Source organism: Chenopodium album, chromosome 21 (assembly GCF_948465745.1).
Source record: "Chenopodium album chromosome 21, dcCheAlbu1.1, whole genome shotgun sequence".
NCBI classification, from domain to species: Eukaryota; Viridiplantae; Streptophyta; class Magnoliopsida; order Caryophyllales; family Amaranthaceae; genus Chenopodium; species Chenopodium album.
This window is the reverse complement of record NC_137854.1, coordinates 11,944,368-11,956,327: the sequence shown is the minus strand read 5'-3', so window position 1 is coordinate 11,956,327 and position 11,960 is coordinate 11,944,368. Positions and strand designations below refer to the sequence as shown.

The 11,960-nt window shown below is 34.5% G+C and overlaps 1 protein-coding gene across 1 annotated transcript; it reads left to right on the top strand.

Moving 5' to 3' along the window:
* Positions 1-1,238: 1,238 nt before the first annotated feature.
* Positions 1,239-11,745, top strand: LOC145602208 (uncharacterized). Its single transcript, XM_081658382.1, has 13 exons — positions 1,239-1,690; positions 1,770-1,903; positions 2,481-2,598; positions 3,684-3,765; positions 3,843-3,913; positions 4,020-4,061; positions 6,860-6,984; positions 9,049-9,142; positions 9,303-9,372; positions 9,450-9,634; positions 9,715-9,820; positions 11,052-11,138; positions 11,332-11,745. The coding sequence occupies exons 1-13, from the start codon at positions 1,584-1,586 to the stop codon at positions 11,431-11,433; spliced, it is 1,323 nt and encodes a 440-aa protein (XP_081514508.1). The 5' UTR covers positions 1,239-1,583; the 3' UTR covers positions 11,434-11,745.
* Positions 11,746-11,960: the final 215 nt, after the last annotated feature.

The following is an 11,960-nucleotide window of genomic DNA, read 5'->3' as shown; positions in this document are numbered from 1 at the left end:
GATCACCTTCTTTTCAAGGAGAGCGGCTTGTTGGTTATTTTGTTTTGACACTTCACTAAATAAAATTTCAGTTAGTTTAAAGATAAGTAACTTTAAAGAAGAAATATAATAGGAAATAAAATAGTTTAAGTTTAATAAAATTAATTTAAGTTTATTAAAAATAATTTTAATTTATTAAAAATAATTTAAGTTTATTAAAATAATTTCAGTTTGGCCCTGTTTGGGAGTTAGCTGTTAGAGGTTAGTTGATTGAGTTAGCTGATTTGACTAGCTGATTGTGATAGCTGATTTGGCTAACTTTTAAAAAAATCGGATGTACAATAATTATTGTACATTCATTATAAAGATAGCTAAAAGTGATTAAAAATTACCTCTGAAATGAATAAAAGTTACCCAATGTGCGTAAAAGTAACCCAATTCAAATAAAAATTATATTCACTTTATTAGTAAAGAATCACATTTTAAATGACTAAAAATCAATTATTAGTGATTGAATGTAATAAAATTACCTTTATAAAACTTTTCTTGTTGTCTATTTATATAAAAATTGTATTATGTTTGAAATTACCCAAAAACAGGCAAAAAGTTATCCTAAAATTAGCTAAAAGTTACCCTTATACTGCTCGATGTACACTAATATTAGTGTAAATCGGACGTATACAAAAGTTTTTGGTAAAACTATTTGGTAAGTAGCGGTTAGTTGTTAGCTGTTAGCTATTTCAAAGATAAAATAGCCAAAAAGCTATAAGCTCTTCCAAAATACTTCCTCCGTTAACTATTATTTGCAACATATACTATAAACGGATGCTAACTATTATGTGCAACAAACGTTTTTTTTTTTTTTTTTTTTTTTTCCTTTTTAGGGTTATCATTTCTCTCTATCTCTCTTCTAATCACATGCACCCAACTTTTTCTCTCTCCATTTTACACTCACAAACAAATTTTGCCTAGTAGTCCGCAAACAGCTCTTTTATTGCAAACAATAGTTAACGGAGGAAGTAAGGTTTTTGAAAAAGAGCTTTATCATCCAAAACTCTCTTTCAAATCTCTAACTGCCCAACACCTTAAATAGCTTTTTGAGTTGGTTAGACCTCTCTTTTTCCCTCAAACCTCTAACTCCCAAACACCCCCTTCAGCAAAATTAAGTTAAGTAAACAACGCTTAACTTCTCACGTTCTCCAAACTAACATAGAACTATAGAAGTACAACAACTAATTTTGCCGAACATACCCGAAAACCCCAAAATAGTTAAACCTCAATCTCCTACTCTCCTCTCACAGTCTCACTCAACCAGCCCCTTTTTCACCTTCCCTTCTACTTCGCCGTGCCATCACCAATTCACCGCTCAGCCGCCCACCACAGCCATTGTCTCCGCCCACCACCACCACCATCACCCGCCGCACCATTCCCTCTCTCCTTGCCAAAGTTTCAACCTTCATATCTCAAACATTACAGAATCATACATTACTAATTTATAAAAATCTCTCTTGTTTTTTTTGAATAACAAATCCTAATTTTGCATTCGTAAAATTATCATTGTCAAAATCACAGCAAAATCAAGGTTATTCAGTTATAAACTTATAATGGCAGAATCAAATCAAAGCTCAAGATTGACATGGGAAGGTTGCAGTGTTTTGCTTGATATTAATGATGGTGAACGCCTTGTTTTCGCCCGCCTTTCTCCTGCTGCGTAAGTGTGTTATGATTATTTATGGAATTAATTTCTCTACTTTAATACATTGAATTTGAATTATTTTGTTATTTTGCAGGACTTTGAAGATTGGCAAGAAGAATTTTTCATTGCAGCCCATTGTTGGTTGCCCTTTTGGTTCATCGTTTCGTGTCGAAAATGGGAAAGAAGGGCCGTATTTATCTCGTGTTGTACCTTCAGAAGAGGAAGGAGGTATCTTTTCTTTGCTCTAATGCTGTTGTTTTTTCATAAATATATTTGTTTGAATTGGCTTAGAATTTTTTTTATTAAGTTCTGGGATCGATTTTGTAGGCTAGTGCTGAAACTTGATGTGTGTATATTTGTAACAAAAATTACATGGTGTATAGCATCATTGTAACCTCAATTAGGGTAATGGTAACTATATAGCTTTTGAAGTTAGCATCAATTTAGGACTTTGAAAGATTGTTAGTGAAATATTTATTGCCTTTTCTGATCAAATGGACAACTCTAATTGCGGCTTGTGTTTGTATGTAAACTGTTGAATTCATTGTTGTCTTCGTGGTTGTTTGACTGTACAGTGAGTCCATGACACTGGGATTTGGGTCTTGTTGTCGGAAAATGAATGATTATGCTAAATAACTTTGAATGTTGTTCTTGTGAGATCTTAGACCTTAGTGATGTCATTTAGTGTGCTTGATTTGCATTCAACCAAAGAGCTTCTTTTATCGGTTTTGGAGCTTGTATGAGTCGTATCTGCTAATCTTGCACTAGATAATATCTTTTGTTTCTCTTCTTCTTCTCATTCCAGGTAATAATGTTCAAGAGGAAGAAAATGTGACAGGTGAAGAATTGAGAGATAATAGAGCTCTAGTTGATAACAACACTGCTCAAAGTCTTACTGGAGAGGACATAGATGAAATGCGAAGGTTAAAAAATTTCACTTTTCTCTAACCTGAGACGATTTGATTTTAGTAGAGAACCTCGTGTTTTTTCTTGTTTGGTCTTTAAGAAGGTTTCTGGATATGAGTGTTTTTAAGTTTAAACATGAGTGAGCTGTCAGCAATCATTCACATACAAGAGGAAGTATTTGATGGATTGGCGATAACTTGTTTATTAAACAGCAAAAGCAACCATGTTTATTCCTCCTCAACCTCCATTACTTTCATCTTCATCCTCCATATTCACCACCACTGATATTTAATCAACAACCTTCAGTTTTTAGAAAATATTTTCACCTTCAAAGATAATAATTTTGGTTTTTGTTTATGAGGAAAAATAGGAAATAAACAAATAAAAAGGATGAAATTTCTCTCTACAATCACTAAGTTTGAAGAGAGCAAGATAATATAGAGAGAGAAGAAATGTCAAGGTCTAAGCTTTACCTCCGTTGATGAACGTTTATGTGGTCAAATTCAAACATAAATGCTCCAGCTTCTCTCTCTGTATTATCTTCCCTTTTTCGCATTGAAACATTGCTCTGGTGGTTGTGAGAATGCTTATAAATCTCTGATGTGGTAGTGATGCGGTGAGGCGGCCAAGTTTTAATAAAATGGGTGTGGGATATTGGGATTAGATTTTGGTAGCTAATTGTAAGATGCAAGTGTGGTTGATGGCGGAACTTTCATTATGGATGGTGATGAGGTGGGTGTGGGGGCAGTGATGTGGCTGTTGGCAGCTAGTCAAGGGTGATGGTCAACTAGGGTGATGGTGTTGAGGAGTTTGAGGGTTTTGTGGGGGGAGGGTAATAGACCTTGGATTAGAATGTTTTGGAGGAGGGAAATGTCAAAATACAAAAAGCCATCAGTTAATAAGAAAAATAAGAGTCTTTTACTCTCTTGATTTCTCCTAACCAAACAGCCCGTTATTGGTTTATTCCAGCAAACAACTTTAATATGCTAATTGCTACCTTTATATGTTATAGACTTCTAATATAGTTTCTAGTTGCTAGCAGTAATTCTTCTTAAGTTTTGTTTGTGCTGATGATGTCTGCAAAATCATTGATCTTGTACAGACAAGGTGCAACAGGTGAACAGATTGTAGAAGCTTTAATTGCCAACAGCACAACTTTTGAGAATAAGACATCTTTCTCACAGGTTCTTTTACGAATATCAAAGTTATAATAGAAAAATGTTTCCCAATATTAGTGTGTTGATTAATTTGTCAATTGCAGGAGAAGTACAGGCTTCGTAAGCAAAAAAAATATGCTCCCAAAGTACTTGTTAGGCGTCCTTTTGTTCGAAGGTAGGCATCAAAGTTGTGCTACTTTGATCTACTCCAATTTGTCAGAGATGTTAATTTTGGGTCTTTCAATTCAAGTTTTAACTCTGTCCATGTTCTCTGCTTGCAGCATATGTGATGCATACTTCAGGAAATATCCTGCTAGAATTGGGTAATGTCATTATTTTACCTTCTTTTCGCTTTATTATGAGCAATTTTTTACTTCATACTTTACTATGTGCTAATAAGTCATCTGACAATTATAAATTTGTGCTTGCTGGAGCATTATCAGTTAAACCTGTATTACTATCCTATCTTTTATGGTGCATCTCAAATTGTGTGTTGTGCCTCCTTTCTTTGGTCTGAATTATGATGTATTAAATTTATTTCCCTTACAATTGTCAAAATTTTCTGCGGCCAAATATTGAGAAGCAGTCAAAAGTTTTTTTTACTCCTAGATTATAGTTTTAAAAAGCATGCCCAAGGCTCAAGCCATAGCGCATCCACCATCCCAGACGCAATACATTCTAGAAACCTCGCTCTTGCCGCTTTTTTCATGGCGTAAAGCAGAGCGCCTTTGACGCTGTGTGGTATGAGGCGTGCCTGGGTACATATTCTTTTGAATTTTTGGATAAAGTCAAACTTTTCAAAATAAATGTCTGTGGGCTTATGAAGTACAATAATCAAGGCTATTGGGCAAGGTACTTTAGTTAATTGCATAAATTGTCTTAATTTCTACCATAAATGGAAATCCCCAATTTGGGAGAAAAACCCTAAATATCAAAGTCTTCTATTTGAAGAAAACCCTAACTCGAAACTTGGGTAGCAGCGATGGTCAGCACCTCGTTGGACTTAACAAAGATTGCTTAAGCATCAAAGAGGGTGTGGTTAGGGGACTTGTCTGGGCGTATTACTTTCAAATCGTCTCTTTGTTGTTTGACTTAAATCCCTTAGTTTCTAGCTTTCCAGCAGCAAACTATTGGGAAAGTGAGCATTCTTCTTAAAGTGAGGGCTTTTTGTGGATTTTGGCTTTGGATAGGATTAATACTATTGACTTGCTTCAAAAGCTGTTTGAGTGTTTGGTTAGTAAGCCATATTTTTGTATCCTTTGTCGAGCTGCTTAGTGAGTTTGTTCATATGTATTTCTACATTGTGACATGGCAGGATTCCTCTAGAGGAGGTTGTTGGCTATGCATAAGGAATCTTGGATATCCCTTTAGAGGTTGTGGACTGGCTACAATTTAGATTTCAAGGGTTTGGTAAGTCTAAGGAGAAGCAACTGTCATGTCTCAATGCTTATATGGCAATCATGTGGTGTGGGACTGTGGGTGGCTGGAGCAGAGTTGAGATCACTTTATCTTTTTAATTATTAAGAAACCAAGTCACTTATATAGCTTCTTTATAGTTTAAGTGTAAGTGCTTTGACATCGGATCGTGATGTGTGCTCTTGCCTGTTTGTCGGGAAGGTTGCAAGCTTTGTGTGGAAATAGGGCTTGTGAGCAACAAAGCAACACAAGCGGGTGTCTCGAGGGCACTCCTATCTATTGATGATGGAGTATGTATGATTGGGGCTTGATAGCATCTAGTAAGTTTAAGTGTTAAAACTTAAAATATATGTGAAGACACAAAATCTGTAAAGTTGTAACGACTAATATGCATTAAATGCTTAAAGTGAGGCATCACTTGATATGAAGCTTTTGGGTTTTCACTAGTTTTGCTCCCAATGGAGCTTTGAATTTACACTGTTTCCCAGGGGAACACTGGATTGATGTAAACATAATAATGGAATCTAAAGCCTTGGAAACTTTTACAAAAGCTAGGAAAACATCTTACAGATAGGAATCACCCAAACAGAGTTGTTTAGAAAACTGGGTTAAGAAGTATAACTCAGTTTAGCAAACAACTTGTCCTCTTTGTTTTATACATCTTATAACAGATGATTTTTATACTTTTTTTCTTATTTTCATAAAAATGGATAAGGGCACACAAAATATTGATGAGGAACTTAGTATACTCTAGTTATCTAGCTTTGTTCCCCATTGAATATAATACTTTCACTCATTCATTCATCTTTGATCTTTTCCATTCTCTTGTCTCTAACTTTGAATGAGGAGGTATTTGAAGACTTACTTCACTTTCATCATTTCAACTTCTGAGCTAGTCATTATATGATCATTAATTCATTATTTGAACTAATTGTTGAACTAAAGTGTAATACACTCAAATGTTGTTGTAAAGTATAATAGAGAATTACTATTAATTGCAAGCAAATGTTAAGGATATGCAGCCACATTTGGGGTGAATTTTATAGTTTCTTGGGGTTAATTAAAGAAAAATAAGGAGTTACTAAAAATATTTTATGAGCTAGGTTTTGAATTCTTCCTATACATTGGTGTGCCTTTGGCATCAATATAAGGTATTTAGATAAGGAGTATTCTTGGAAGCCCCTGAAGCTGTTACTTCTAATTATGCCTAATTGAAAAACATTACTGGATTTAAAAAAAAAAAAAAAAAAAAAAAAAATCCGCACACCAGTTAAATTTTTATTTTGATGCTTCAGATGAGAATTCAAAACATCTTGTTAGGTTGGTACTTATCTTGGCATTAACCTTACTGTAATATAGTTCATTATTTTGTTGATGATTTTAAATCTGGGAAGTGTTGGAGTTGGATATTATTTGAAATCATAGTACTAAATCATGGAAGGCAATAAAGGATTTTCAAGCTAATGGGCAAAATATATGCATAGCATGGCTAACAGTATGGTGGCCTTGGGGGAGACATGTAGCTGTAGAGCAGAAAATGCAACGGACTTGTTGCTTGTTATAGTTTAGAACTTGTCACTTAAACTATTTTATTATTAATTTTATTTATTTATTTATTTTCAAATATCCAGGCTCCTCTATGTTATCTTGTCTTTTGAGTTAAGAGGTATCTTTCAGATTAACTCATCCTGTCTCATATTTACAGTTGCTTACGATCAGATTCTCTAGCTCTTCTACTTTCAATGGCCAATGTTACTGCACACTCAGATGTCTTGGTGGTAGATATGGTTGGTGGGATTGTTACTGGTGCTGTGGCAGAACGTTTAGGAGGTACTTGCTCTGATTGTAAAATGCGTTCCACTCTTTATTTCTTCTTTATTTTATGGATGTTTTGTTTTGCACCTTGTCACATTTTGTCCCTATCCTGTTTCCTTGAGCATGGAAGTAGATGCCATTTTAATGAGTTAATGACTGGTAGTCATCCAAATCCTCTCAGGTTTTGGAAGCCTCTTGTTTTGAGGCTTCTGTGTGCTGGGAGCCATGCAATTCATTATTATGTATCATTCGTCCTTTCTTAAGTCTTTAGATGAATGGTTCATCATCTTGAGGACATTTTTTTTTCTTTCCCTTCTAGCTCTCCTCCGGTTATCAGGGTGATTAGAGTTTGGAAATGGTGGGTTGATGTTGTACCTATCTCCCCTTTTCTAGGCAAGATGGCTCCTTCATGCAGATTGCTTAGTCACCCTTGTTTCTTGTAAAGTTGAAATTATCTCTTCTCTGGGGACATGCTTAACTAGAATTCTTTGTTTTGCAATCTTTCATCCACTTGCACAAAAGTTCAAAACATATTTCTGGATTCCAAGTATACATTGACATTTTATGGCCTTAGTATTGCTAGGGCAGTGGAGCCCATAGAGAGTTCAGTCTACAAGAAGATGGCATAAGATACTAACACATCAGTTTGGATAAAGTAATTAGGTGTTATCTAGACTTTCTTAGAATAGATTGACTCTGTAGCCTTTGTGTTACCTTGTAGAATGAAAGCTAAGCACCGCTGCTATAGTTAAATAATATTCCATGATTTGCCAGAAAAGTTGTACCAGATGCTTACGGTGTGAGAGGATGTGTGTACCTTGCTTATTTTCTTAGCCTTTATGTATGCATATGAATGGATTTTAATGGTTAAACTTACCACTAAACTATATAAATACAACTCGGACAGTATTTCCTGGTTGCAATAAACCTTCTGCTTGTTGGTTCATAGGGATAAAAAACTCTTGCTGTATGGGACTGAGAGAGAACATGTGTACATTAACTTATAGCTTATTGAGAAAGGGAATCTTTTTATTGAAAGCATAGCACTTGAGGCTCTCATTTGTCTATTAGTTGCACATAAAAGCTCCCATTTTCTTTGGTTTTAGTAAACCACCTATCCGAATAACTAAGTGATTGCCTGCGAACCATTTCTCAACTGATCCATGAGCATCACTTAATACATGAGCTTAATTTGGATTAGAGCATCTCCTTTCATACTTGGTAATGATTCAATTTTAGTATAATTATTTTGATGGTTTAATGGATCATCTTAGTTAATCTATTTGTGAATAAAGAAGAATTTCAAGTGGCCTTAAATGTTTATTAGGGTTTATTTTTGCTTTATAAAGCCTACGCATTTAAATAATAATAAAAAAAAATGCTAGTTCAATCGATATAGAAGTTTGGATCATGAATTGAAAATTTGATCCTTGGGCTTAAAGAGTGGGGCTTTTTGACTTTTTTGTTTCATCTTCTTAATCTTTTGTGGAAATAATTATGTTCTGAGTAAATTAATCCTTGCTTTGTGCTAGATTACAGAGCTGTTAATCCTTTGTGAAATGATTTTCACATACGAGTTTGGTAGGATAGCTATTAAATGTAATAAATATTTTGGTAGTGCTTAGTGAACAGATAAAGTTAAGAGAAAGTGTCTTGTTAGAGACATAAGGGTTGATTTGATGAAGAGAGAAGGAAAAGTTCACTTGACGAACTGTAGAAGGTAGAAGCGTGAAGGCTTTTATTTTTAATATATTTATTTCCTGTCAATCAAAAAAGGAGTTTGTATGGATCATGAAGAAATATAAGGAGTGAATTGTTTGGTGCTATTTTCAAATTTTAGTTCCTATCTCCTTTTATCTACCCAAGAACCCTTTATAAATCATCTTTGCTGTGAAGATTTTCTGGAGATGTTATTGTAGATTTGTTGTCCTCTTGGCTCCATTAATAGCACATAATGAGAAAATGTCACTTGAAATATATAAATCGACATTTATACTATGAAGGATTTGTAATGGAAAGAAAATATGTGTTTCTTATCATGTAAGTTGGCTGTTACTTAAAGTGTATCGTTTTGACCAGGTACTGGGTATGTTTGCAACATGCATCTGGGTGTCACACCACATTCCTTGGAAATAGTTAGGATCTTCAATTTCAATAATGACACCTGCAAACGGTAATAGTTGTTATATTTTTTGATTATAAATTGCAATTGGTTTGACACCTGCTATTTCTTTATCAAAATATTTGTTGCACTTCTGCTGGGTGACTGAGAAGTAATATTAATGCGCACATTTCAAGTACTTTGAACCTTATTAAGTTCCATGTACATTCAGAATTGTTCGTTGTTGTCTCAATGATCTATGCCCCGGTCAAAATGGAAGCCACGTACAAAACGATAACATGGTAGTTTTTTCTGCTCAGAAGCCAAGAGCATTATTTCCAGCTGCATACATTTACTAATCTATTACACTTATCTGCAGGCAAGTGATTCAGGGAATCACCTAGATGTTATTGAAGAGGATGTTTCCCTGGAGGAAAATAAGACATCAGTGGACACTCCCAACAAAACTGGTAAACGGGATCCCACAACTTGCAAAGCAATAAAAGCAGGAGAAGTGGCTTCAGAAGAACTTATTGATTCATGGAAAGAAAAGGGTTTTTCTAGGTACTTCAACACTGCTCCTAGTCATCATTTTGTCATTTAAAACATAAGGAATTTACATATCTGTTTATGGATCTTTGCAGCTTAATAATTGCAGCACCTGAGCAGGATGTATGGGGCATATTGCAAAAGCTACTACCTCATTTATCATACTCAGCCTCTTTTGCAATTTATCACCAATATCTCCAGGTCTCCTGCAATTAAATCTTATGTATCATGTTGCACATATATTCTTACTGTTGCATGTTCATTTATGACTCCGCTATATATGCATATTGATGAGATGAGACCTGCTTCCCCATTTTTTCTTTTGGAGAGTTCATGTTCATACTTGTAGTAGCTGCAATACATGTTCTATATCTGAATTAGGATGGAATGCAAAGATAATATTTTTTTTAAAAGAGTTTCATATGGTAAAAACTATTAGTCAGTATTTGTGAGCCACTGGTTTAAGCATGTGGGAGAATTTGATTCCCTTGTAGATGCGTACTTATGTGGATGAATGAAAATGGTTGATGTGACATAAAATTTGCTAAGGGTTTATGCACTTCAAAAAGTTGAAAAAAGTTTCAGCCACGGTTAACAATTAATAGAAAAGAGAACCGCAATATCTTATAGAGTTTCAATAGAGACGTCCAAAGCGGATCTAGTCAGTGAGTTGCCCGGACAAATAAGGCAATACAAATATGAAGTAACATGCTATCTGGTGTAAATGCTTCTAATTATGTCATAATAAAGATTTTTTTTTAAGTATTCCTTGAAACTGGAAGAATTGTTGCATCTGTAAAACATATCTTACATCCCTAATGTGGTCAACGTTGATAGTCAGCTATGACCTTAACACGTGGAGACTTAGGAGCTGCTTAAAAGTTTATACACTGAAGGCACCAAAGCCTTGTTTGTAAAGGACACAGGTTTTGATATTTAAATAAATTAAATCTAAAAGCTTTGTTTCTGGAGCATTGGGTCCTATTATAATGAGAAATTATCATGTGACTTGTATTATCTTTAAGGTCTTATTTGAATCTCGAAACTCTCTAGTTTCTTCTTGCAAAGTTTTCATGTATCATGACAATAAGCTTGGCTATTGGAATGTCTTTTTCTTAGTCTCTTTAAGTCGAGGTAAATTTGTGTACTTTTTCATGAGTGTGATGTGATATCCATTGCACTTGTTGAATATGATATCAGAAATTTAGAATAGCTCTCATTGTTAAAGCATGTTCAAAGATAGTGAATTATTTGCTCATACAAGAAGTTTTGTACATGATTTGGATTGCAATATTATCCTGTAGATAGCTTTTCTCCTTTTGTCAATTCAATTATTTGCAAATTTAAACTACGTATTTAGTAAAGCTTTGCACTTGCATGGAACATTGTCGCATGGGAAAAAAAAAAATTCACGTTTCATTTCTGTATGCAGCCACTTGCAGAATGCATGCACAATTTACAAAGCGAGAAACTAGCAATTGGATTGCAAATTTCGGAACCTTGGCTCCGAGAATATCAGGTTACAATCCTTTTTTGAATTAGTTTCTTTTTCTAGATTGAAACATGTAATTAGATCATGTCAAAAAAATAGAATAAAAGGATTGGATAACACTCTCTTTAGAGGAAATATTGTATTCCGTATATAATTACTTTCGGAATCTTAATGAATGTATCAGCAGGACTTAATGAAATCAATTGTCGACATGATGCAGGTACTTCCATCAAGAACTCATCCTCATATGCAGATGAGTGCATTTGGTGGATATATACTAAGTGGGACTAAGATTTGTACGAGTGAGTCTGGTGCTCAATAACGCGTATACAAGGGGTAACATGTCTTTTAGATGATTATGTTGTCTTATCCAATGATTAAAAAGCTCTGTTAGGTAGGGAAATGTACTTGACATACGAGGTTAAAAAGCAGGAACTAAGTCCTCAACCTCAAGAGTATTTTTGATATTTATGTTTCGGTGGTTGTAAGCGATCCATAGTTAACTAAAACGAGCTTTGCTTGGTGTATTCAAATTTGTTGAAAATTTGAAATGGGTCTTTGCTGTGAAAGAATGTGAAATGTGTACGCAGTAATTGTTTTGGACAAATTTTGTAACAATATTAATTTAAGAGAGGGGGTCAATGATTATACACAAAAGTTTTAAAAAAGCGGGTTTACAATAATTAGTGTGTGGCGGACAACAAGTGGAAACTTACCCCTACTCACCTGTGTGCAAATTTACCCACCCAAAAATAAAAATTAATACTCCTACGCATCTTTTCTCTTTCCTCATTTCATTTCTTTTTATTTTGGCTACCATCTTTCTCTCTCTTCTGGTTTTTACTCTCT